We start from the raw sequence: 26,037 nt of genomic DNA, 5'->3' as shown, positions 1-26,037 counted from the left end.
ACCGCGGGCCGCCGTGCTCCGGGCCCTTCCGGGGCGGGCTGTCCCCGCCTGCTCTGTAGCACTTCCGGGCTTGGTACATGTGGTGGCTCTTCGCCGCGGCCGGGGTTCCTGAGCGCTTTCCCCCGCTTCCCGCCGCAGCTCGGCACCGCCATGGGCCTCACCCGGCAGTACCTGCGGTACAGGCCGGCCGCGCTCTTCGGGCTGGTGGGCAGCGCTAAGGGTAACGCGGCCTTCGTGGCGCTGCGCGGGGAGCGGGGCCGCTATGTGGCCGTGCCGGCCTGCGAGCACGTCTTCGTGTGGGACACGCGGAAAGGAGAGAAGGTGAGAGCGGGGACACACACGCTGGTGAGGGGCAGCCACTTGCGGCGTGGGGCTGTGTGTGTGTGGGGGGGGTAATCGTGTGATGTGTGGCGTTTTGGGGCCACCCGAAGCAAAGCGCGTTGTGTTACTGGGCTTAAGGGAAGCGCCGCTTCCACATCTTCCCCATCTCCCTTTTCTGTAGTCTAAGCACATAGAATCACAGGACAGTTACGGCTGGAAAGGGCCTTAAGATATCCAGTTCCAATCCCCTGCCGTGGGCAGGGACAACTCACACTAAACCATCTCACCCAAGGCTCTGTCCAACCTGGCCCTGAACACTGCCAGGGATGGAGCATTTACCACTTCTTTGGGCAACCTGTTCCACGGCTTCACCACTCTCACAGTAAAGAACTTCTTCCTTATATCTAACCTAAACTTCCCCTGTTTCAGTTTGAATCCGTCTCCCCTTGTCCTATCACTACAGTCCCTGATGAAAAGGCCTTCTCCTGCATCCTTATAGGCCCCCTTCAGACCTTGGAAGCTGCTCTGAGTTTTCCACACAGCTTCTCTTCTCCAGGCTGAACAGCCACAACTTTTGTTTTGGTGTGAGCCTGTGAGTGTGCCCTGGTTGAATTTCATTGTTGATTCTTTGAGATTTGCCTGTGGTATCTCAGTTGAAGAAGTGTAGTTACTGTCATAGTGACTGGAAAGCTTTTCCCTGTTTAGCTGGTGACCAGAAAGTTACGGGATGAAATAGGCATGTTGTGGAATTTGTTTTCAGCTTTGGAACTGGGCTTCCCCTGTGAACACTGTATCCCATAGGGGTTTGTGAGCTGTAACTTTAAGGACTTTGCTACATGTTGCATCATGTCAGATTCTGAAATCATAGTAAGTACTGCTGTCCACTGCAAACTGAGTTCAGGATTTGCTTTACAGCCCCTAGAGTGCTGACTGCTGGCATGTTGTTTGGAGATGTTTTTGTCTTTCTCAAGTTCCTGTGTAGCCTATGGACAAGAACTCTGTCCTATACCTGAGAAAGAAAGACCAAGTAAGAGATGATGGGTCAGGAAGAAGCTTTCAGACTTTATACTTGAGCAATGTTCCTTGCTTTCCGGCACTTAAAATGCAGGGTGAGAAATTTTGGCTTCGGAGTTCCAGGACTTGTTCTGCACCAGTTTTCTGTTTGATTATGAGAAATTATTTCAATTCTAGCTGCTGTCTCCCTTGTAAAATAGAGGTGATGACAGTGTATTTGGTGCAGGAAGTGGAAAAATGAGTTTCTAAAGTGACAGAAGTGCTCAGTTAGAAGTTCAGTAGAAGAGTACAGTATATACTTTGTGCTGTGTAAGTATCTGGCTCTAACATGTCATTTATCTGTATTGTATGTCTTTGTCTCCTAAAAATTGCAGGTTGTTATCCTTAAGGGTCTTAAGCAGGAGGTCAGTTGTCTCTGCCCTTCTCCAGATGGGTTGCACCTGGCTGTTGGGTATGAAGATGGATCCATCCGTGTCTTCAGCCTCCTAAGTGGAGAAGTGATTATCACTTTCAATGGACACAAGGCTGCAGTTACAGCCATGCAGTATGACCATCTGGGTGGCCGGCTGGTATCTGGCTCAAAGGTGAGGGTTGCATATCTGGAGGACAGCACTTTCATAGAGATGCTCCATAGAGAAGGCTGCTGTAAAATGTTTGGTATTTTAAGTGGGTTATGTGGCCTCTGCCTATAGGGCTGGGAGAGCAACTGAGGCTGCAGGGCAGGAGTGAGGTACCAGTAGGGCTGTTAAAGTGAAGAAGCTTGTGAGTCAGGAATAGTAAATGCAGCTTTTAACTGGGGCAGAGGTGCATTTATTGGCCTGAATGCACCTTTGGGGAAGGAATGTCACTTGCATTAATCATCCCTGACATTCAAATTCAGAGGGAGAAAGTGTGCTTCTAGGTAATGTCTCATAGCAGAGGTAGATGTTTTGCAGAGACAAATGTCAGGCCCTTAGAGACACTCTTGTCTGTTCCAGGATACAGATACCATTGTGTGGGATGTCATCAACGAGAGCGGTCTGTACCGGCTGAGAGGGCACAAGGATGCTGTCACTCAAGTCCTTTTCTTGAAGGAGAAGAACCTGCTGGTCACCAGGTGAGCCAGGCTAAGTGTAGTAGTTGATCAGGAAAGCAGCCATGGTTTTACTTGCAATTTAGGCATCTTGGGTGCTACAGTCATTTGTATTTCCCTTTTCAACTCATGTATCTCAGACCCACCAGTATTTTAGAGTATGATTTTGCCAGGTCCACAAATTTCTTAAATCTGATGCCTGAATACAGATATGGCACACAGAACTGAAATGTTCATTATGTACATAGCAATTTTTGCTGTTTATCTTGAAGAATTAAGCAGACTTGCCTTCTGAAGGTGTAATTCACACAGCTATAGGACAGAAAAATTGCCTCCTGCTAAACTGGATTATAGGAATTAATTAAAAGATGAGAGATGTTTTTTTGAGTTGGTTTTCAGTTATTCAACATGAGCTGCTATTGACACTATCCCTTTAAAAATAAATGGCTGACAGAAGATACTCAAATACCAGCCAATGATTTCTTTGTTTATCAATAGTCATCTAATAGCTAAATAGAAATCAGTTCAGTGTAAAATTAGAACAAGTTTCTTCTGCCTTTTTTTTTTGTTGTTTCCAGTGGAAAAAGTAGTATTTTGTTGGTTTGGTAGATGGTGCCCGTTTCTTAATGCAATTTCAGGTCCTTGCAGACAAGCTTTAGAAATGCTTCTTAATTCTAAATTGGGATAAAGAAATCTGCTCAATTTATTTTATTGACAGAGTAGAGATCCTGCTTTTCTTGAAATAAAATGTTGCTTCTTTATATTGTTTTTTTTTTTTTTTCCCAGAGGACTGCAGTCCTTTGTGTACAGTTGTGGTTTTTTTTTTTGGTGATACTTTCATATGTTCACTTTACAGGTATCTTTGGATCCTGTGTAACAAAAGAGATGGATTAACAATAAATACCACTTGTAATCAGACTTTTTTTCTTGTCCTGTGGGAGCTTACTAGTGGAACAAGTGTTCTATTTTGATTTAGTTGAAACTAATTGAGGAAAATAACTAGCAAAGTTACAACCCCCCAAAACCAGTACTAAATATTGTAAGATGTACTGAGAGAATCTATATAAATGTTCAAATTACTTTTCTCCGGTGCTCTTGTAGTATTGGCATAGCATAATATGGCCAGAAATGTGTTTTAAGGAAGATCTAATCCTACAGGGGTTTTGAAGGACTGAAGCAGCTGTAATTCTCTGTGAGGAGGAGCAGTTCCAAATCACTGTTCAGAATGAAGGAAACGGCTTTTCTTGTAGCCTGGTGAATATACAGGCATGGCACAGGTTGAGAATGTGGAGGGGAGGTTTTAGAGGCAGCTTTAGCATTGATCAGGGCTTTGCACTTACCATTTTCAACCTAAGTAAACAGTACTGTTCTCACCCTAAATAAGTGAGAAAGGAGGCTGTGTGACACTTGGGCTTGCAGCTGAATCCAGGGGAGGAAGCAGTTTTCAGTGATGTGCTAAATACCTTTATGCAGTACCTTTGTATTGCTATACTTTGTTCTTCCATAGCTTGAAAATGCAACGTCTGAGCAGCTGCTTTGTGAGATGTTGTGGCATGGTTTAGATTTTGTTTCTATCACTTTTCTAAGCACGTGAGCTCTGGCAGTCTTTCCTCATGTCTTGAGTTTTTCCTTCTTTATACTAGCGGCAAAGACACGTTGGTGAAATGGTGGGATCTGGACACCCAGCACTGCTTCAAAACTCTGGTTGGACACCGTACTGAGGTACAGAGGGTTTGTGGGGAGCTGTTGTGCTGGAGGGATTTAGGATTATATGTCATAGAATCACATAATGGTTTGGGTTTTAAATGACCGTAAGATCATCTAGTTCCACCCCCTCTGCCTTGGGGAGGGAGACCTCACACATGGCTCACTTTGCTCTCTTCCTGCTCTTATGAGTTGTAAACGGGCACTATGATACATTTTGTTTGTCATTAGGCTTTAGGGATGAGCAAATGAGAACCTTCCAAACTTTCCCTATGCTGTGGGTGACTCCAGAACAGATGTACTTGGAGGAGGTCCTGGCTAGATCCAGTCTCCTGTTGGTTGCTGTTTAAATAAATCAATTAAAGATGCTCTGTTGTTACAATAGTTAAAGGAGCCATAAGCCAATTCCTCACATTGTGCCTCTGCACAGGTCTGGGGGATGGCCGTGGTATCTGAAGAGAAGCGTCTGGTCACTGGAAGTGCAGACAGCGAGCTGAGGGTGTGGGATATTGCATATATTGAGGAGGTAAGATACTCCCCCTGTAACCCTTCACAGCCTTGCCCAACCGCTTGTCTTTGGACTGAGACTGGAACATGTTAGATCTGGTTGATGTCCTGGGAAACTGAGCCAAAGCAATGTCTTTGCTGTTTGAGGGGTCCAGAAGCTGCTCTAGGGATAGACTTTGCTGTTTTCTGTGCTTTGAACTTTCATGTGGACCTGTGAGCACTTCCAGAACAACATTTCCAGATCTTGTGTCAGATCTTCCTGCCTTCTGGCTTTTGGCTAGAGAAGATTAGTCTTGTGGGTGGGTCATAAGGAGGGGAGGACACAGTGTTCCGTGTCTGCAGACATGCTATAGGCCACTCCTTAGTTGCAGTGCACACTAACCACTTGTTCCTCCAGGGAAATGAAATGGGAGACAGAAACCTGGACACTGTATCTCTTGTGATTTAAGGTATTCCTTATGTTCTTTTTGTCCATGAGCAGGTAAAAGACCCTGATGAGCCAGAATCCAAGAAAAGCAAAGGGTCTTCACCTGGAGCACAAGAAAACACTGAAGAGGATGAGACCCTAGAGTTGGATGAGCATCCTGAGGAAGTAAGCTGTTTTGCATGCTGTCTGTGGGATGTTGTATCTTAACCTCATTTGCATGGTGCTGCTTGCGGAGCCAGCAGGAGTTTTAGAGATGGTCACATACTGCTTCTCTGGGGGTTTATACCCCAAGTGTCATATTTAGCCTGCAAGGGAAATTGTTAAGCAAAACAAGAATTACGACATCTTCCTCAGCAGCAGTCAGAGTTGTACCGTAACAAAATACAGCATGAGATTTGACTGCAGAAAGCTATTCCCACTTGTGCTGTTCTGGAGACTTCACTGACTCTCTTTCCAGTAGAACTTTCCAGGGTCCTGCTCAGATTTCAGACTGCATCTAGTTATGGTTGATACCTGACCTTGTTAAATACTTTCCCAACTTCCTCTCCAGTGGATTTCCCTCCCTTCAATCACCTGTTTAAGAGTCTGTTATCACCACCTCTGCCTTTTCTGACAGAGGAACTGAGCTCTGCTGCTGTTGTAGCATAAAAAAATCAGCTCTGCCTTTACTGGCAAGCAGTAGTCATTTAATTCTTCCACTGAGCCTGTCATTGATTACTTTCAGCTAAAAAGCAGCAAAAGTTCAGGAGACAAGCTCATGGTTCACACAATGCTTGTTTTGTCCCTAGGTTATCCTTCCTAGCTGTTCTACCAGGACCCTGTAGGTTTATTTCCCCCTTTTCCTCTTGAGTTCACTTGCCAGTAGATTTCTGAGTTTGAGAAGATCACTTTAACTTTCAGACCAGAGTTGTTCTCCTTCTTTCCCTATAGCGCCTTGTAAAGTGCAGCAAAGTTGGATCCATCATGCGGCAAGGGAGAGACCGAGTAGTAACTCTTGCCACAGACCAAACGGGCAAGATTTTGGCCTGCCATGTAAGTAGTGTGGGGTTCTGCTATCAAGCTGTAGATGAGGCTTGTAGAGACTTTGGGTAAATTCTGTATGACCAGAGCTTTGCATGCCTTTGACTTTATTTGCTGTGTCTTTAGGGAACGGGTGTTGTTCTGGAAGTGTTCTCTGTCCTTTCTGAAGAGGAAATCCGGAAGAAATTGGAAAAGAAAATGAAGAAAGCAAAGAAAAAAGCCAAGTAAGCAATCTTTTGCATGTATTTGGAAGCTGTCTGTTTCCAGAGAATTGTTAGAAAAGCCTTTCAGCAGCACGACACAGTGGTTGAATTCCAAGCTACTTGTTCTCTCTCTGCTAGCTGTTCTATTCTGGGGTCACTCTTCCTATGCATCCTTAGTGCTTGTCTGAACAACACTACTTCCAGAGACTAAGGAAATGCCTCCCTGCAAAAAAATCTAGTACATGCAAATGAATGGACATAAAATGTTTTTTTTTGGAGCGGCTCACTTCTACCTGATATTTGTATTTACACTGCTTGGTGCATCAAAGAAAGTCCTTGATAGAATGTACAAGAATGAGAGTTTTATCTGAGAAGTCAGAGTGACTCTAATACCTCATCTCCTGTTTTACAGCAGACAGAGATACAAGTGAGAGCTTTCTTAATGTTTAATTTGTGTTAAGTGTCTTTCTGGGTATCGTGGCACTTAACAGGGGTCTTAGAGCAGCCCTTCAGAAGAGGTCTGGCTCCAGGGTAGAAACTGAAGCGCAAGGCATGTAAATCTGGAGATGGATTTTTGGCAACGGCTGAGGACTTCGGATGAGTGGTAGGACATGAGCAGAAGCTGAACTCCCTCTCGAATGCAGCTCTCTGTTGTCTGTTTTAGAATCATAGAATGGGTTGGAAAGGACCTTAAGATCATCCAGTTCCAACCCCCCTGCCATGGGCAGGGACACCTCACACTAGACCATGTTGCCCAAGGCTCTGTCCAGCCTGGCCTTGAACACTGCCAGGGATGGAGCATTTACCACTTCTTTGGGGAGCCTGTTCCACGGCTTCACCACCCTCACAGTAAAGAACTTCTTCCTTATATCTAACCTGAACTTCCGCTGTTCCAGTTTGAACCCATCACCCCTTGTCCTGTTGCTACAGTCCCTGATGAAGAGTCCCTCCCCAGCACCCTTGTAGGCCCCCTTCAGATACTGGAAGCTGCTCTGAGGTCTGCACGCAGCCTTCTCTTCTCCAGGCTGAACAGCCCTGACTTTCTCAGCCTATCTTCATATGGGAGGTACTCTAGCCCCTGATTATCCTTGTGGCCTCCTCTGGACTTGCTCCGCAGCTCCATGTCCTTCTTACGCTGAGGACACCAGAACTGCACACAGTGCTGCAAGTAGGGTCTCACAAGAGCAGAGTAGAGGGGCAGGATCACCTAATTTGACTCGCTCTCCTTTTGATGCCACCCAGCACATGGGGGCGGTTCTGGGCTCAAGCGCACACTGAAGCTGGCTCTTGTTCAGTTTCTCATCGACCAGCACCCCCAAGTCCTCCTCTGCAGGGCTGCTCTGAATCTCTTTTCTGCCCAATACTGTGCCTGGGATTCCCCTGACCCAGATGTAGGATCTTGCACCTGGCTTGGTTGAACTTGTTGAGGTTGGCATTGGCCACCACTCAAGCTTGTCAGTGTCCCTCTGGATCCCATCCCTTCCCTCCAGCGTGACAGCCACACAGATTGGTGTCATTGGCAGACTTTCTGAGGGGGCATCAATCCCACTGTCCATGTTGATGGCAAAGATGTTGAACAGAATCAGTCTCAACACTGACCCCTCAGGGACATCTTCCTGGACATTGAGCTATCTTTTGTATTCATTTTTTGGTTTGCATCCATCTTTCTAACGTGCCTTGTTCAAATGCTTTGGGTTCAGAAGAGATAGTCCTTTTTTAGGGCAGTTTATCTCTTCAGTAGTCTGCATACCAGCATGATCTTCACTGTTCTTAAAATGTAGTTAGCCCTGCTGGGTAAGTGGGTTGTTCTTTTCAGCAGGCTAAGCGGTTTTCTTGTTATTCACTGTCTCTGTTAAGTTTGTGTTGGCTCTGCTGGGTTATTTGACTCTTCTCCATTACCTGACATTCCTAGACAGAACTCTGAAGAGGAGCCTGAAAAGGGTGTGGAGCTGAGCCTGCAGGAGGAGATTCAACGACTGACTAACATCAGAGCTTCTTCTAAAATCAAGTGAGTGGAAAGCCTGTTGTAGAAGCTGAGCTGTGGCTGTGTAGCTACTTGGGAAGAACTGTGTACAGCTCAGTATAGGGAGAGGTAGAAGTTTAACCCTTGACATGTGTTCTGCTTGAAGCTGGGGGAGAAGCCTACCATAATCTCCAGTCCATTCACACCTCTTCCACAAGTGGTCCCCTTCTTGCACACCTCTGTGAGTTAGTGTGGACTTGCTTGTGGCATGCACTCTGCCTATATTCCTCTTTCTCAGTTCTTGATATTTGATACATCCTACATTTTGTCTTACTGCCCCTGTGTACAGCACTTTTTTTGGTCTAATTTAACAGGTCATTTGACTTGTTTCTCTCTCCGAAAGGAGAGCTGAAGATTGTTCTGCTGCTCCAGAGCAACATCATTGAGTCATACAACCTGAACCTGTCAGCACAAGTCCCACAGGCTGTCCGTGTATCCAAGATAACCATTGGAGGGCACCGCAGTGATGTCAGGACGTTGGCTTTCAGCTCTGACAACATTGCCGTTCTCTCTGCAGCTGCAGAGTCTGTAAAGGTTTGGAACAGGTATGCAGACCAATTGTGTCACTCCCCTCTGCCCTACAGGTCAGTCTCCCAGAGCTCGGGGATGCTGTCTTCAGATGGGCAGTGATAAGGGGCTGATGGAGAAATATGAAATAGTGAATGAAGTAAAGGAAATAAACAGAAAGCTATTTGGCTTCTTTCCTTCTTAGGAAAACTGAAAAACTATGGAGCTAAAACTCCATAATTAACTCATGGAGTTTCTTGATGTAAAGCAGCACTGAGGCTAAGTTTAGTAGCAGGTATGGAAAGATAAATACCTAAACACAGAGGTAGTATATAGCAGTCCAGTATAGACTGTATCTTGTTGCTTTTTTTTCTTTTTAATAAGAGGTACTAACTCTGAGCTAGCTACTACCTGTTCTTTTGGGAACATGTGGGTTTCTTGGCATTGTATCAGAAGGATGTAGTATTAGACTGAGTAAGTTACTGTTTTGTTCTAGAGGGTTGTCCCAGTGTTTCCTTAGTGCTGTGGATTTCAAGCTGCGTTTCCTTTGAGCGTGCCGTTTTGTACTACTTCTTCCTCTCCTGAATGACAGGAGCTGTCCTTGCTCGTGACAGCAGGAAGTCATGATGGTGGACTGTATAATGGCATGTTTTTATGGAAAACGTTCTTAGTGATGTTGGATAGCATTTGTGTCATAGCATGGTGGTGGTGTATCCTCTGGCCCCAGCTGAAAAGACAGCCCTGGGCAGAGGCCACGGTGGAACATGTCTCAGTGGGACAGACTGTGTGTGTGATAAGAGGTTTTTGGGCTTTGCCTTTATCTCCAGAGCGACCTTGCAGTGCATCCGGACAATGGACTGTGAGTATGCGCTTTGCTCGCTCTTTGTCCCAGGAGATCGGCAAGTCATCGTTGGCACCAAGGTAAGCAGTGTGCTTTTGTACTCCAGAAACAGCTCTCATAACAGATTTCCAGACTTGGGCATTTCCAGACTGGCCAGCTCTGGAAATATGCTATGAAAATGTCATGAAGGCAGCCTTACAGAAAATACATTGCATTTCTTCATCTGCAGCATTCTGGTTTAGGTGTAAAAACCTCTCTGACAGGTTCTGCTCTATTCCCAAACTCTTTATGCAGCTTTTGTGGCTTTTTGAGCTGGGTAGCTTTGGCAAGTCCCTGATGGTGATCAGGAGTTTGGATTTCTGTGTATAGCAGCCATCTAAGGAAGCTGGCTGCTAGGGAGATGTGTGACAGGAGTACTCTTCTGCTGGGAGCTCTCGTGTGTCGTCGAGGGGCTGATTAGTCCTCTGTGATATATCTTTCTTCCCAGACAGGGAAGCTGCAGCTATATGACCTGGCTTCTGGGAGTCTGACAGAGACACTTAATGCTCACGACGGGGCGGTGTGGTCCATTGCTCTTTCACCAGACCAGGTAACTCAGCCACCATTCTAAGTATCATCTGTTGCACGTCCTGTCCTGTGTATGCACTGCTGATGAGAGCATGGGATCCCTTCATCCTGGGAGGTGGAGGATGCAGCTAGTAGTCTCTAAGAACTTTAAACTGTGGATACAGGCATGGTTTGCTGAAATACCTCTCTAGCTGTGTGGCACATGGCAGTAGGTCTTTGGGCTGAGTGGAGCCTCATCTTCATCACCTAATCTGGCTTCTGCATGATGGAGGACACTTGGATTTCCCTGGTGGAGTCTGTGTGTGCAGCAGTACAGACCTTGTGGATGTGTTCTAGCTGTGGAGAGCTTCAGCCCCTTTAACCTGCTGCAGTGGCTGATGAGCCAGTTTAATTTGCTGCTTGTCTGCTGGATTAACGATTTTGTTAAACACAGTGAGGTTTTTCCTTTGTGTGGCATTCATCTTGAATGACCAAGTCACTCTTCCTATCTAGCTGGTGGTCATTAGGGTGAAATTCTCCTGTTCCTGCAGGATGCATTTTTCAGGCTCTTAGTTCTTGTACTTTTTCAGTTAATTGTAGTAATTTTTTTGCTGGTGGCCCCGGGATCTGGGTGCATTGTGTAATAGGGATTACACCAGTGCCAAATGCCCTTTGGGATCCATCCAAGGGCTTAACTAACATTTTTGATCTTAAGGAAAAGGATAATCCCTAACAAGTTAATTTTCCATAAGCTTTTTTCTCCATATTCAGTTCCCTTTCTTTGGTTGATGGAAACTGTAATTACCCATTTGTCCTGTTGACCGTGCTCACAATTACCAGGCCTGCCTGTTCACTCTGAATGATAGTATTACATTAGTTTCTTCTCACTGTATTTCCAAAGTTGCTGAGAATGGAAATTGAGAGTTCAGAGAGTCCTCTTCATCAGGGGCTGCAGGGATAGGACAAGGGGTGATGGGTTCCAACTTTAACAGGGGAAGTTCAGGTTAGATATAAGGAAGAAGTTCTTTACTGCGAGGGTGGTGAGGCGCTGGTACAGGTTGCCCAGAGAAGTGGTAAATGCTCCATCCCTGGCAGTGTTCAAGGCCAGGTTGTACAAAGCCTTGGGCGACATGGTCTTTTGTGAGGTGTCCCTGTCCATGGCAGGGGGGTTGGAACTGGATGATCTTAAAGTCCTTTCCAACCCAAACCATTCTATGATTCTTCATTGTACTGCTCTGTAAAAATCTTGCATTTGGGGAATCTGAACCATTTATAAATGTCTGACATGAGTAGCTGCATTTTAACAGCCTTGTGAGTTTTTGGAGCAGTTTTTCATCGCTGTTTTGTAATGTGATTATGGAACATGTTGTTTTTTTCCTGACCACAACAGATGATAAAAGTTTCCTGAACCCATGTTTACTGAGCATTGCTGTTTAATAGTTCTCATACTAGCCTTCCTAACTCACTCTACTTGGTATAACCGCCGTAGCTGTAGAAATCTATTTGTGTCTTGTACTCCTTGTATCAATTTTGATCCATTACCACAGTTCAGGTTCATACTGGTTTCTCTCAGTTTCCGCTTCTTTTTGTTGTATATGCCCATCTTTTCTCATGTTGCACTCGAAGCTGGAGTGGTTTTTAGTGGAATCAAAACCATAGCAAGTAATAACCTTCCTGAAATTTGTTTATCCTACACATTAAAACATAGGGGATAGATTTTCCCATGTTATTAATGTAAAAGGGATGATGTTGAACTGTTCTTCCTTTAGAAGGCTGTGCTTGTGGGGTAGTGGACTGAGTGTTCTGGTAAGAGTGAGAGGGTCAGCTTGCCTACAAAACACAAGCACATCATTACCTGCAGCTGATGTTAATGTTTTCAGACCCAACATTTCAGTCCATGTCTCAACATTTGGAGTCTTTGCCTTTGAGGTCCCTGTCAGAGCTTTTGAAACATTTGTTGTTGCTCAGCTGATGGGTAGTGCATGATCTAACCATAGCAAGTGCTCCTGGTGGTGTCCACTTCATCATTAATAGCGTAGGAATGTGGGACATTTCAGAAACCACCTTGTGTGTTGACAGTTCCTTGCTGTAGAGTTTCTCTGGATTACAGCAAAACTAGTTTCAAATATGGTGTATTTTTTGCTTTCCCCTGCAGCGTGGCTTTGTGACAGGTGGTGCTGATAAATGTGTCAAGTTCTGGGAGTTCGAGCTTGTGAAGGATGAGAGCAGCATTCAGAAAAGGTGAGAAAATAAACCTTTTGAGACTATGTTCAGCTTCAGTATTCGTTGTTGCTGATGGATGCTTTGGCCTTTAGTGTGCGCTGTAACAAGTGCCCATGACTTGTATGTGGAACACGCGGAGAAGAGTGTGAACTCAGTGCTGTTTTGTGAAGGTCTGAGCTTTGTTCAGCCACCTCAAGGACACTTGCCACATTCTGATCCCTTGCTTTTTGTGGGAGTGTAGCTTCTAATCACACGATGGTCCTCCAGCTCAGAAAGCAGTAAATTTAGCAGTGAAGTTTATCAGCCTGCAGTGCTGTGCTTATTTCTGGGCCTGTCTTGTTGTAACGAGGGATGAGATGCTGTGTGTTAGAATTAAGTTGCTTTCCCAGGGTGCAGTCTTGGAGTCATATTTTTATCTCTTCCCAACTTGTTTGTTTGGGATCACAATTGTTGTTTTTATCTTCATGTTGCCAGGCTTTCTGTGAAACATGTGCGTGTTTTGCAGCTGGATGAAGATGTCCTCTGTGTGAGGTACAGCCCCAACCAGAAGCTGCTGGCTGTCTCCTTACTGGATTGCACTGTGAAAGTTTTCTATGTTGACACACTCAAGGTACATGACCCAATGGGCTGTGAGGCTGTGCAGAGAGTGATGCAGTTGTAGCCTGATTGGGAATACGTATTGTGGGACACTCGTAGGGAGACCATACATCCCACTTCAGCTGCCTGTTTGCTAGCAAACCTGTCAGAACATGGCTGCCCAACACTGGGGAGAAGATAGTTTTTCATCTGGGAAGTACTGTGAACCCCCATGTGCAAGGTTCACTCTAAACCCTGAGGGCATGGTGGTTCTCCAGAGCTGCAAGGCACTGTAAAGATGGATGTGTCACACATGGCATTAAATAGGGCATGGGAGAGGAGAATCTTCCTTGTGATCAGTGTGTTGTGGTTTTGTGAGTTGTGTATTAGCACATGAATGTTAAGGAGTGACACAAGACAGACCAGCACTGACAGACAGGCAAAGAAGAGGAGAGAGGAATTCCATAGGGAGTGGTGATTAGCATCAGTGTTAGCTTAGTTCGCTTGAGTATTTCCACCCTCAGTTCTGCCATCATGGCTCTGCAGTTAACAATGAAAGCGGGGCAGTGCTAGAAAGACAGCACTCCTGAGGCACAACAGAGCTGGCCTGGAGCTTGAGATTTGCACACATCTCTACCCAGCATGTCTAACTGAGACACCTTTCTTCTGCTTTAGTTTTTCCTCTCTCTGTATGGACACAAGCTGCCAGTGCTGTGTATGGACATCTCCTATGTAAGTATCATTAGGGCTGTGTGTTAGGTGGGACTGCGATGATACTAATGACTGCAAGAACCTCTGCTGGCAGCCAGGTCTCTAGGATAGTGCTTTCTTGTCACCTCCTTGCTCTGACTTAGCAGTTTCTTAATGGGACGCAGCAAGCCCCTCCTTATCCTGCAGTTCTGTGCTCACCAGGAGGGTCACTGAGTAGTGGTCATGACAGAACTGACCAGGGTGTTCTGTGAGCAAGTGGAAATCAAAATGCTGTGGTGGTTCCCTACACTCATCTTAAGAGGTACAGCTTTCTCTCTGCTGAAGTTACTGACTCTGTGAGAGGAGCTCGAATTCTTTGGTAGTGTGAGCAGAGAGCAGGTGCTGAGGTGGAGCAGCCTCCTCATGCCTGTTCATTCTTGGGCTGTATCTTGTTCTAGGGTGTCCTTGGGAGGAGGCTTATTGGAAGCCAAAAATGTCAAGATGTAGCTAAGGTCTTAAATGCCTGCAGAGGTTCAGAAGAGAGGAAGGGTGCTGTCAGTGGGCTGTGCTAGTAGCACAGGCATGGGCCACTCTGGCGAGGTGATGGAGGGGTTGGGGGGGGAGCACGTTTCAGGAGCCAGGTATCTGTATACTCAGCAGTTCTTAGTCATTGGTTCAGCAGCAATTCTTCATGGGGCTGCCAGCCAGTTCCCCCATACCTTCCTCTCTGTTGCTCTGTAGGATGGGACTCTAATAGCAACTGGCTCCGCTGACAGGAATGTGAAGATTTGGGGCTTGGATTTTGGGGACTGTCACCGTTCTCTCTTTGCCCATGATGACAGGTCAGTCATATTTTACAGCATCTCTGGGTTGCGGGTTATATCACAAGGGATTGTGATCCAGCAATTGCCCTTTTGTCCAGCATAATGTGGGTGTAGGTCTGCAGTGTTCCCCAAGTGGATGAATTTGAGCCTTTTTCCCTTTCAGTGTGATGTATCTGCAGTTTGTGGCGAAATCCCATCTCTTCTTCACAGCTGGGAAGGACAGCAAGATTAAGCAGTGGGATGCAGATAAATTTGAGCACATCCAGACACTGGAGGTAGGAAGTTTTAGAGACTGTTGGAAGCAAGCATTATTCCTTTATGAGCAGCACTTCCCTCGGGAGTGGGAGCTGGGTGGTGTTCTTGTCTAATCTCTTCTGTCTGCCACACAGGGACATCACAAGGAGGTTTGGTGTTTGGCACTCAGTCCTAATGGAGACTACGTGGTGTCGGCATCCCATGACAAGTCCCTGCGCCTCTGGGAAAGGACAAGGGAGCCACTTGTTTTGGAAGAGGAGAGGGAGATGGTGAGAGTTGCATCCTTCCTGCCAAAGACAACTGTTTTCTCTTTGTTTTTCACTGTGGAGGAGTCTGGCTCCTCACTTGGCAGGTTGCTCACTGCTAACCACAGCCTGGTGGTGAGGTGCTTAGGGTTGACTGGCACCTTTTGCACCACAGTTCTGTTGACCTGAGCTGTCTAGAGAGAGCACTGCAGATGCTGCAGTTGCTTGCTTGTTTGCTGCATTGCAGATGCCTGGCTGACTTGCTGTCTGCTTTGCTTTTCTCTTGATTCTCAAGACTTTACTCTAGAGCTATGTTTTTCAACAGGTCAGTTGGCTACACAGTTTGACCTTCTCTTATTCTATTGTGCTCCTTTCAATATGTGTGCTTTGTAGGCAGCTCAGCAGGTGGCTGTTGTGGAGTGATGGAGAGCACTGCTCCTGTTAAATGCAGTTTGTTTTGTTTTCCTCTTTTCCAACAATGACAGGTCTGTTCTATCTTAGAGGCAGGCTCCAAAGCTCAGGAAGGATGGAATAAGCCCATTCTACTCCCATTTTAAGCATATATTCATGTAGCATATATATGTGAATTATAGACTTGCAGAAAGACTTAAGTAGGGTGGAAACACTGTTGTCAGAGTCCAGTCCTACCCTTTGTTCACTGCAAGATCACCTTGAAGCTGTATCAGATTGCTCAGAGACTTGTCTTGATATGAAACCTGAGGTGACCCATCAGCAGCATCTTGATGCCCAGTGGTTGGTGTACTAGGAATGGTAATGGTAAAAGGAGAGCAGAGACAGCTTTTTCCAGATGCCAGGAAAGTGTTGTTTGGGTCAAGTTTGAGTAACAAGATGGGCACAAATACACCAGTAGTGAATTACCCACTGATGGGGCCCTATTGACGTGAGAGGTGCCAGACAGGAGATTCTTTCCTCTTGCAGGCTAGGATAACCCTAGGACTTTTCTAGGCTCCTCTGTGTTGTGTGCCAGGTGGAAAGTGTGGTGCTGAATTGCTGTTGTCTCCATCTCAGCTTGGTGGCCTGTCTATGGGCTATTCCTGTATTCAGAGCAGAGACCTTCATTTCTTTCAGTCTGGGAGATTACAGAGTTCTCTGTGGGGTTGGGACCAGGGACAAGTGGGTATTTTGCACTGTTGTTGTTGATCCCTGCTGATTTATCCTGGTTCTGTAACAAGCTGCATGAAGGTGCAGGTTCTGTTGCTCAACTAGTCTGGAAGGGATCTGTGCCCAAATCTCTTAATACATTGTGTTCTCCTCCACTGTAGGAACGAGAAGCTGAATATGAAGAGAGTGTGGCGAAGGAAGAGCAGCCTGTGGTGAGTTGCAGTGAGCGTGTGTCAGTCTGACTGTACAGATGCTGGAATAGCTACTGCTGTAAGAGGCATAGAAGAGGTGTTGGAGAGGACTGGTAATCTCACTGCTTTGAGGAGGTGCAGGGGGGGAAAGGTGCTGATGAAGCTGTAGCTGCCCCAAGATACAGTTGACTCTGATACTTCACACACATAACTTCAGGAGAATGTGTGGAGCTGGCCAAACACACAGTAGCTGTCGACACTGAAACTTCTCTGTGCTGTAGGCTTTGCTATCTCCAGTGTCTGGGTCCACACCAGCTCTGTACCATGGCTGCCTTCTGACTGCTTCCAACTCGATGTAATGCAGGATTGGTGGGGGAACCTAATCCCTCTTGCTTAGGTGCTTGGGTTGTGCTGCTGGTTGTATTATTCAGCCTCTGTTGGCAGAACAGGAGCTGTGTTTACCTACCTCCCAGAGCATACTAACACACAGCACCTCTGTTCATCAGAAGGAGCTATGCACTTGGCAAGTACAGTATTTTCCCAGATAAACCACCCGTTTAGGGAATGGGGCTGTTTTTCTTAATATGGATTGTGGTAGGATGCAGACTCTGCATTTTGTAGGTGGCTGGGGAGACACAAGGAGAGACGGGGCTCGCAGGAAAGAAGACCATTGAAACCATTAAAGCGGTAAGATCATGCGGGTCTACCAGCACTGCTTTGTGCCTCAGCAGTCTCTCGAGGGTTGGAGCATTAGTTTGAAAGAGTAACCTGTGCTGTCACATGAGGGCAGTTTACCATGCATACGAGAGCAGTCTGTCCTGCTTCATGGCCCACAGGGAAGGGTCTGACTCTGGAGAGTCAAGGACCAGGAATTCTCCCCAGACCTCTCCAGGGAACAGGTGAGGTTCCTGTAGCTGCGGCTTTCTCTGCTTGTCATGTGTGGGACAGATGGGGCTGCTCTTGACCATTGGGGTCCCAAAAAAGAACACAAGGCAGCTGAAATGTTCTCTAGGATCCAGGCTGCTCCCCAAAGGGCTGCTCAGTCTTGTGGGCATCTGTGGAAGGTAGAAATGTATTGCAGTGCCTGAGGCAGAAGGTGTACCAGGAAGGTGTGGGGATGGGTAATTTCATGGCACAGATTTCAACAGTCTGGTGCTCTTATAAGTACAGAGAAGATGTTAATCTGAGTAATCAAAATGGCCTGACCCTGACTTTGCTTCAGAGGCATGCTGGTTGCTTGTGTGGGGGGTGGGAGCTCAGTGTCAAGGCAACAGTTGAAGCTGCAGCAGAGAGCACCCAGGGCAGTGGGGGAAATCACAGAATGGTTTGGGTCAGAAAGGACCTTAAAATCATTCAGTTCCACCCCCCTGCCATGGGCAGGGATGCCTCACTCTAGACCCTGTCACCCAAGGCTCTGTCCAACCTGGCCTTGAACACTGCCAGGGATGGAGCATTTACCACTTCTCTGGGGAACCTGTTCCAGGGCCTCACCACCCTCACAGTAAAGAACTCCTTCCTTATATCTAACCTAAACTTCCCTTGTTCAAGTTTAAACCCATCGCCCCTTGTCCTGTTGCGACAGTCCCTGATGATGAGTCCCTTTCCAGGACCCTTGTAGACCCCCTTCAGATACTGAAAGCTGCTCTGAGGTCTGCACGCAGCCTTCTCTTCTCCAGGCTGAACAGCCCCAGCTTTCTTAGCCTGTGTCCATATGGGAGGTGCTCCAGCCCCTGCTCATCTTTGTGGCCTCCTCTGGACTTGTTCCCACAGTTCCATGCCCTTCTTATGCTGAGGACACCAGAACTGCACACAGTGCTGCAAGTGGGGTCTCGTGAGAGCAGAGGGACAGGATCACCTCCTTTGACCCACTGGTCACGCTCCTTTTTGATGCAGCTCATGTTCTGACATCTTCAGGACATGATTGACATGCTCTGAGTAGTGGTGCAGTCTGGAGTAGAGGTTGCCTTTCTGCAGGAGATGTCCTATGATTCTCCACATCAGTCTCTGCTTCCACCTCCATTTGTCCAGTAGGACTTGATATTTGCTTTGGCTTCTCTGGTGTCACTGATGTGCTGTTCCTGTGCTGTACAGGCTGAGCGGATCATGGAAGCTATTGAGCTGTATAGAGAAGAGATGGCAAAACTGAAGGAGCACAAGGCCATATGCAAAGCTGCAGGAAAAGAGGTAAAAGACTGAGGATTGTGCCAATCCCAAGGGTCTTGGGTGTATCCTTCCAACTCAGCACGCAGATAAAATCAGAACAGCTGGAAATAGCAGAGATTTGCTGAAATCTTTTGGAGAACAAAATGACACTGCTCTGGGCATGGCTGGTGGGGTGTTCTTTCCAACGATCTTTGTTTCAGGTCACAGTAGGATGTAAGATGGGTGTTTTTGTTCTTGGGAGAGCATGCTGCTGCAAATTCATCTCAAAAGCCTGTTCTTTGCCTTCAGCTCAACGTTTCCTGCAAAATTAGGGGCTGTGGTATCAGTGGGAAAAGTGACAATGAAGAAGTGGAAGAAGATCCATGCATGTTTGCGTTATCTATGCATGTCTGAGAACGAGATTATCTGTAAATGAGGCCTCATCAATGTTCTGGGGAGGGTGGAGGTGAAATTGCAGGAAGACTCTCGATAAAAGCTCTGCAGATTAAAGTTTTCTCTGTGAATATGCATTTGTACACGTACACCTATCTTATTCTGACCCATTCTGTGTCTCCAGGTTCCCTTTCCTGTCAATCCCATCCTGCGTGCCTATGGAAATATTACAGTAAGTGGAATGCCCACTGGCTGTGGCCCATTCTCAACTGGAGTGGGGCTGGTTCATTTGCAGGCTGAGCCAAAACACTGGGTTGCTGTGGACTAACTATTTGGTTCAATTTGAAGTGAAAATTCAGCACTTCTGCTTGTGCAAAGTGAACACTTTGGAGGTTTTGTGGTGGTGGTTTTTGGTATTTTTTTAATCTCCTGGAGGTGTTACAAATGTTTCACCTCATCAGGGTTAAACATAACCCTGATGGTAACCGTGACCTTATCATGGACCTCACCATGAGCCAGCAGTTGACAGTATTCTCCAAGATGTGGGAAAGCTAGTTCAAGCCCTTCCTGTGCCTCTGCCAGGAGGGTGCAGTTGCCATTATATAGCATGCTCCAGAGGAGCTGTGTCATGTTACCCAAAATACCTGAGCATTCCTGGGAAGTACCCATATCACTGTGCCTCCCACCCTGTGAATAGAACTTAACACTTAGCTTAAACACTTAGCCAGAGCCATTCCCTCCCTTCCTGTGTGAATACAGGCATATTTAAATGCAAGTGGAATAGATTGAAGATGGGTGAGTGAAATCCTATGGCTCAGTAGCTAGCAAAATTCCTTGGAAGCAGGTAATGTTTAATTGAATCTTACTGTACAAAGAAGGGGATTTGAAACTGTTTCCAAAGGCTTGGAAGAATGTGCTGGTCTACTGGGTAAAAACATTAGCCACAAGTTATGAAATGTCCTGTTAGTTGGTGAATTGACCATGATGAGCATTCAGTATGTCAGACCATGAACAGAAAGACTTCATGTACTGACCGTCACTTACCCTTTTTCTTGGGAGAGATGCTGCTTGTGGAGCACTTGTCCCAGCATTCCTGCTGTGTTGCCTTGACTCAAGAAGTTGGAGCTGGAAGCACGTGAGGGTTTCCTGACCCTAAATCACTGCCTGTGCAGTTGTAACAACAGCAGGGCAGCTCTGAGCAAGGCAGGGCTATATGGTAGCTGCCCAGGCTTATTTCTGTGGCACTGGTACAGCAGTTACTGATTCTGTTTTGGTTTTCCTGGTTATTCCAATGTGTACTCCTGGACTGCATTTTGAATTACCCTTAAGAAGATCCTTGTTTTTTTCATCCTCACCTTCTCTGAGGAGTATGTGATTGCCAGATGGAACAGCCTTTTGTCTTCTAACTACCTGTAACCACCTTATAAGAGCCCTTCTGCCCCCTCCCCTGTGACTATATTTAATTACAAGTTGAATAGACTGAATGGAAGTGAATGAAATCCTATGAATTAGTAGTCATGTACTTTACTGTGGCAATTCTCAGCTCTGCTCTGCATCTGCCAAACACTTTCAGCAGATAAGCAAGAATTCAGTCTTTGGGAGATGAGTTTAAGGTTTTATCTCTGTAATTTGTCTGTTTCACCAGGCTTTTCATTCCAGGTTGTACAGGATCCACTGAACTGCATATGAGATAATTTAGCTGCTTGAATATAAACTTCAATTTTCACAATATTCTTTACCAGACCGGGTTATGTTATGGGGAGGGACAACTTCTTAGACTGATTGAAGCTGAAGGAGTTTCCTCTTTGCTATAGTCAGCCTGATATGGTCATGTCAAGACGTGATTGCATGTTTGTAACTGGGTGACACAGACCTTAAGGCACATGTTTGTCCTGGAATATTTCTTGGTATGCAGAGGTCGTTCTTTCCTCTGTTACAGCCTTCTGCATACGTGCTAGAAGTTTTCAAGAAGGTCAAGTCGAGGTGAGTCCTGAAAGCCTTATCATTGAACAGCTCTGTGACCAAGTATTGCATTTCTGGGCCTGGGACTGGCTGGGGTCCTGGAATGGTCTCTCATGCTGGGTTTGGGCAGTGCTTAGAGAGTCTTGAGTTCTGTTCCTGGCATGTTCCTCATGCATGGAATTGGGAAATGGAAATTGTTACTTCCATGGGGAGTGCTGGATGGAGCTTGTGTATGAGAGTTGGCTGCTTGGAAGTGCACATTTATGTGAAGAGCAGCTTGGGGATGCTGAGGAGGGAGGGTTGTGTGCCTGCTTCCTGTGCCAGAAGGTACCTGCTGACCTGGGCTGTAGTCTGTGAAGGTGCACTGTGCTTTGTGGGTGGTCAAAGAGCAGCAGTCTTGCTTAGCACAGCTTATGTTCCAGAACCTACCTATACAGAAGTGCTTCCTGCTCATCTGTAGTAGTGCAGTGGCTGAGATTCTATTAGCTAACTAAGGCTTCTATTCTAATGCTTCTGTTCCTTTGCTTTCTCCTCAGTGAGCTGGAAGAGTCTCTCCTGGTGCTGCCCTTCTCCTATGTCCCTGACCTGCTCAGACTGTTCAATGAATATATTCAGCTGGGCTCAGATATTGAACTCCTGTGCCGAGCTCTCCTCTTCCTGCTCAAGTGAGTCTTTCCATCTGCCCAGACAGATCTGTTAGTGTCAGTTTGGTTGCTGTTGCTGTCCAGAACCTGAGACAACCCTAACAGGGCTCTGATCAGTAATGGGCTTTCTCTTATATCTCTTGATCTGGAGCTCATGAGAAGCATTGTTGGGAATAAGGAAGTGGTCTCTGCAGGAGGTAAGGAATCACTGCAGCTGCAGCAGACAGTGTGTGGGAATGGACTGACTGGATGTAGAATGTTGACGTGCCCAGATGGGGTTGCTGGTCCTGGTCCCTGAAGTTCATTGTATAAAGATCCTGCATCAAGGCACTGTTGACTGGTACAGGGTCATTGCAGAGCCCGTGTCCTCAGTGCCTGACAGAGACCTTCCCCTTGAAACACTTAAAAAGAAGCTTCAGAAAATAGCTTTTCCAGGTCAATCTGCCTATGCCTGGCTGGCCTAATTTAAGAAAAATCCTATGTGCAGAACGCAGAGAGGCTCAGGTGAGGGCTTTCTGATGTTTCCAACAGTAATGCTGCAATACATCACTGCCTGCTTTGTTCCCAGGATACATTTTGGACAGATCACAGGCAACCACATGCTGGTGACTGTAATAGAAAACCTGAAGAAAACCACCATCTCCAGAGTCAGTGAGGCCCGGGTGAGTGTTGCACCCACCCCCTGGGATCTGGAGTAAGAGGATGGGCCAGTGTCTGGGAATGTGTGTTGTCTGTGGTGTCCAGTGGGAAAGTTGGTTGGGGGTCTGAGCCCATTTTGCCTTCCTCTGCTGCAAACAGGTTGCCTTTTCCTCACCTTCTGATGTGTGAGACTGCCCAGTGATGAGCCTGCACTTGTGCTCCCTCATTTACTCTTGAATTTGAGTATTTGGGCTCTGGCTCACTAGTTTCTTAATATGTTGGAGGTAAATAAACTATTTCTCTTGGGCTTTTCTGTGGGCTTCTAATATCACACATGATGCAACTAGTGCCTGTCAGCATCTTGTCTTTCAGCAAATACAGTGGATTATAGGTGCTCTTGAGAGAACTGTGGGGAGCAAGGTGCAGGACTGACTGTTTTCCTACTCGGCTGAAGTTTACATGTAAAGAATGTTGGTTTATTTAAACCTGTGGGCTATTTTGCTTGCATCATTTCTTAGTAGAGGGTGGCCAGTGCAGGACCCTCTGCCCCCAAACAAGCTTGTTATGTACCCAACAGTGTGGTGCTGGTCTGTTTGCAGGATGTGCTGGGATTCAACATGGCGGGACTTCAGTACCTGAAGAGAGAGATTGAGGCCAGGGATGAGGTGACATTTTTTGCTGATGCTACTGACCGTTTTGAGGAGAAGAGGAGGAAGAGGAAGAAGAAGGAGAAGATGATCCTTGCAGTGCTTTAGCGTCTGCTGCCCAAGACCCAGAGCAGCTGGATGGGGTCCTGTAGCCTCAGTGCTGGCCCTGGAAGTTTTCTTGTGGCTGAATAGCTGTGATGATGTCTGCTGGCTGGGACAAAGCCCGTCTGCTCCCCATGTGGTATAGCCCAGCGTATAACCCCAGCTCAGAACGGTTGTCTCTGAGATGAGCTCTCTGTAGGCTGCTGCAAATGCATGCATGTGAACTGTTTCTGAGGTGGCTGTGTGAAATGGAGGCGATTTCTCCTGCAGAAGAGTTCAGCTCATTCTGACTGTGTTCTCCACGGAGTCAATCCCGCACATGCAGTGCTGGGGAGACCATGCCCTGGCTGGGGAAGGCAGCTTGCAGGATTTCATGCTGCTTTGGCACCTGCTGGTGGTTTGTGGCAGTGCTCAGAGCCTCTGAGCAAAGCTACGTGACCTCTGCCCAAGTGTGAGAGCTTGATCTGCAGCCACTCACTTCTTGATGGGATGGGAAAATATGGCTGCCCTCTATTAAAGGCATATTTATATATGCTTTATGAAACACCTTTTGTTCGTGGAGTTTTGTCCTGATATTTCTCTGTAAAGCCTCAACTGCCTTGCCTTATGTGTCAGTTTTGAAAGGGTTTGGGTTTTTTATTCTGCCAGAATAAAATCTGTGGGAGCAAGTGAAAGGGCTGCCATCCAGGCTTGTGGTATTCCTTACAGTTGGCAGGCTGAGTATGAGAAGCCTGGGTTGTTTGCATCGTACTTGCTCCAGTTGTCAGAAATTAGAGTGAATTGTTGCAGTGCTGTACCTGTCCTGTATCAGATAAAAGGATTTATTTTCACAGCAGGGGTGGTGGGGCAGGATAGAGTGAGCAAGGCTCTGCTGCTGCCTGTAAGTTACTAGTCTGTAGTACATGCTTTTTTTACCCAGTAATCACTGGTTTGGTGGATATCGTAGGGGCTGAGTAGTTTTCTGACTTTTGGACTTGTGTGTCTGAGTTGGGCACTCAGAGCAGGACTTCTTTCTAACTTGAGCTTTATGTGGACTTCTAATTGCATCCCAGTTGTTCCTGTCTTTGACTTTGGTTTTCTGTTAGTAGCAATTACACACAAGGCAGACAGTTCACTTGGTCAGTCTCTTGGCAGCACCTCAGGTGTAATAACCATGCCTATTAGAATAACTGTTGTTAGTAAATAACTGTGTCAGGGGGCTGATGGTTCACTTGCTACTTCAGAGCCTGGGTAACTTGCAGCAGCACCAGGATATGGGTCCCACAGTCTTTATGGGAATAGCAGTCTCCATACAGCTCTCTGACAGTTTCTGGATGCCTCTAAGATTTTATATTTGTCCAGATATGGATGAAACTTGTCATAAAACAGTTCCATTCAGACATGTCTCCATCCTGACCTATTCTGTTCTATTCCATTGTATTCTGTTCTATGTGTTTCTCCCAAAGGAGACCCTCAGCAGTGGGAGGGAGAGGAGACTCTGTAGGATGATGAATTGTGTTGGTAACTTCAGTTGACATCTTCAGCTGCTGCTGAAATGTGCTAGTCCACTAGGAAACAAAAGGGTTACAGATGGAGGGGTGGCTTCAGCAGGGGACATTTCAGCAGTGGTGACTGAGGAAAGAGATACCAAACCAGGTGCCAAAAGGGGAAGGCTGACTCTATGCTTCCGCATGATGTGCTCTGTTTACCTTCATGTCAGGGCTATAAATGTTACAGAACCTATGTAAAGAGCTGCTGTGGGATGATCCTCTGGGAGGAAAAAGATGGCCAGAAGTGCACACAAACTGAGGAACCAATGACAAGAATGTAGATGGTGGTATAGAAGAGACACTTGGGATGCGGAGTCATCTCATGATGATGACAGGTGTCTCCTCTGACCTGAGGTGGAATTCCTTTGTGCTGTTAGTGGGATTTGGGCAGAATCCTTGGAAGAAAAGGTCTTTGAGGTGGTAGACATTAGTTGTCCTCTCTCCACTGGTGCTAACACAGGCTTTCCCATTGAGCTTGCTCTCTGATTTCTACCACTTGTGACCAGTCTGCCCCGGCAGCAGTGGCCTCAGTGCCCAGAATGCACTCCTGGCAGCCTGTAGAAACCTGAAAAACATCAGGGCAGAAATCAGCAGAGCCAGCTGGGTATATATCTGGTTTAGCACATTCCTGAGCTGGCTTTCAGCCTTGGTTTATAGGTCAAATCTGACTCAAAGGGCTGATAGACAAATAGCCTATGTCTGGTGAAGCAGTGCAAAACACCAGTAAAGGACTCAGCTGCTGTGGGAGCTCAGCACATGCTTTAAATGCAAGAGGTCCGTCCTGTGCCAGCAATCCACTGGTATTCTAGAATCCTGATATCCTTGGGTACCTCAGCTTGCCTTTTCTTAGGTGCAGGTCCCTGGATTTACAAACCTGAATTAGAATTTGTGTCTCACCAGTGTGGATGGCAGAGTCCAAAACTGGCATTCATATTTCACACTGAAAGCTATTATTTAATCCCTGATCATGGGATTCTTGGTCACTGTAAGGAAAATTCCCCACCTCTCATGTCACATGCTGGGAAAAGCACAGGAAAGCACCTCATTGGAAATGAATAGAAAGCAGAACTGAACTTGGATGTACAAATACAGTGTCTCACAAAGAGACTGAGATGTTTCTTTTAGTCACTACTGTGTCAGTGGGAACAAAGGAGGGAGGAAAGGCCATCTCTAAGTGGCTCAGTCTTCCACTACAAAGAGATGTGCAGAAAGCATCTGAAAACTATCAGAGCTGAGAATAAATGAGCTATGACAAGAATAATCCCTGTCAGTCCCTCTCTGCAAGTGTCACTCATAATCTGCATCTGGTGGCTGCAGCTAACTAAAAGTAAGTGAACACCCAGAAAGTTAAGCCTGTCCTCCATCCCTGGCAGTGTTCAAGGCCAGGTTGGGCAGGGCCTTAAGCAACCTGGTCTACTGTGAGGCATCCCTGCCCATGGCAGGGGGTTGGACCTGGATGATCTTAAGGTCCTTTCCAACCACCTATGTTAATCTGATTAAATAAATGAACAAGTCGACGTTAAGATGTTTCCATAAGATTATGCACAAGTGGTGTGCGAGTACCATGATGGCTACAGCCTGGCTTCAGTAGAACTGTCCTCTCTGCTGTTGGAAGGGAACAACGTGAGAAAGGGTTCTCACATGGGCTTCAACTAGGTTAAGGGTTTG

The 26,037-nt window shown here is 46.4% G+C and overlaps 1 protein-coding gene across 1 annotated transcript; it reads left to right on the top strand.

The window, feature by feature from the left end:
• The first annotated feature begins 46 nt into the window (after nt 1–46).
• On the top strand, nt 47–23,384 carry WDR3 (WD repeat domain 3). Its single transcript, XM_062618267.1, has 26 exons — nt 47–321; nt 1,710–1,919; nt 2,313–2,431; nt 4,051–4,129; nt 4,542–4,637; nt 5,100–5,210; nt 5,976–6,077; nt 6,192–6,289; nt 8,181–8,276; nt 8,606–8,836; nt 9,626–9,719; nt 10,127–10,228; nt 12,341–12,426; nt 12,883–13,018; nt 13,660–13,716; nt 14,416–14,516; nt 14,662–14,773; nt 14,888–15,022; nt 16,282–16,332; nt 16,933–16,998; nt 18,403–18,495; nt 19,031–19,078; nt 20,786–20,829; nt 21,345–21,473; nt 22,021–22,114; nt 22,691–23,384. The coding sequence occupies exons 1-26, from the start codon at nt 151–153 to the stop codon at nt 22,844–22,846; spliced, it is 2,817 nt and encodes a 938-aa protein (XP_062474251.1). The 5' UTR covers nt 47–150; the 3' UTR covers nt 22,847–23,384.
• The last annotated feature ends 2,653 nt before the right edge of the window (nt 23,385–26,037 follow it).

Source organism: Pezoporus occidentalis, unplaced genomic scaffold, assembly GCF_034315485.1.
Source record: "Pezoporus occidentalis ecotype Australia unplaced genomic scaffold, CSIRO_AGI_Poc_V1 ctg104, whole genome shotgun sequence".
NCBI classification, from domain to species: domain Eukaryota; kingdom Metazoa; phylum Chordata; class Aves; order Psittaciformes; family Psittacidae; genus Pezoporus; species Pezoporus occidentalis.
Note: the sequence above shows the minus strand (reverse complement) of the source record. Positions and strands in the feature narration are given on the sequence as shown.

Excerpts from the sequence above, each read along its gene's own strand:
- WDR3 (XM_062618267.1), top strand. The coding sequence starts at position 151 with ATGGGCCTCACCCGGCAGTACCTGCGGTACAGGCCGGCCGCGCTCTTC. Across the intron at positions 12,427-12,882 it reads GAGAGCAGCATTCAGAAAAG|GCTTTCTGTGAAACATGTGC; the intron begins GTGAGAAAATAA and ends TCATGTTGCCAG. Across the intron at positions 13,019-13,659 it reads TCTATGTTGACACACTCAAG|TTTTTCCTCTCTCTGTATGG; the intron begins GTACATGACCCA and ends CTTCTGCTTTAG.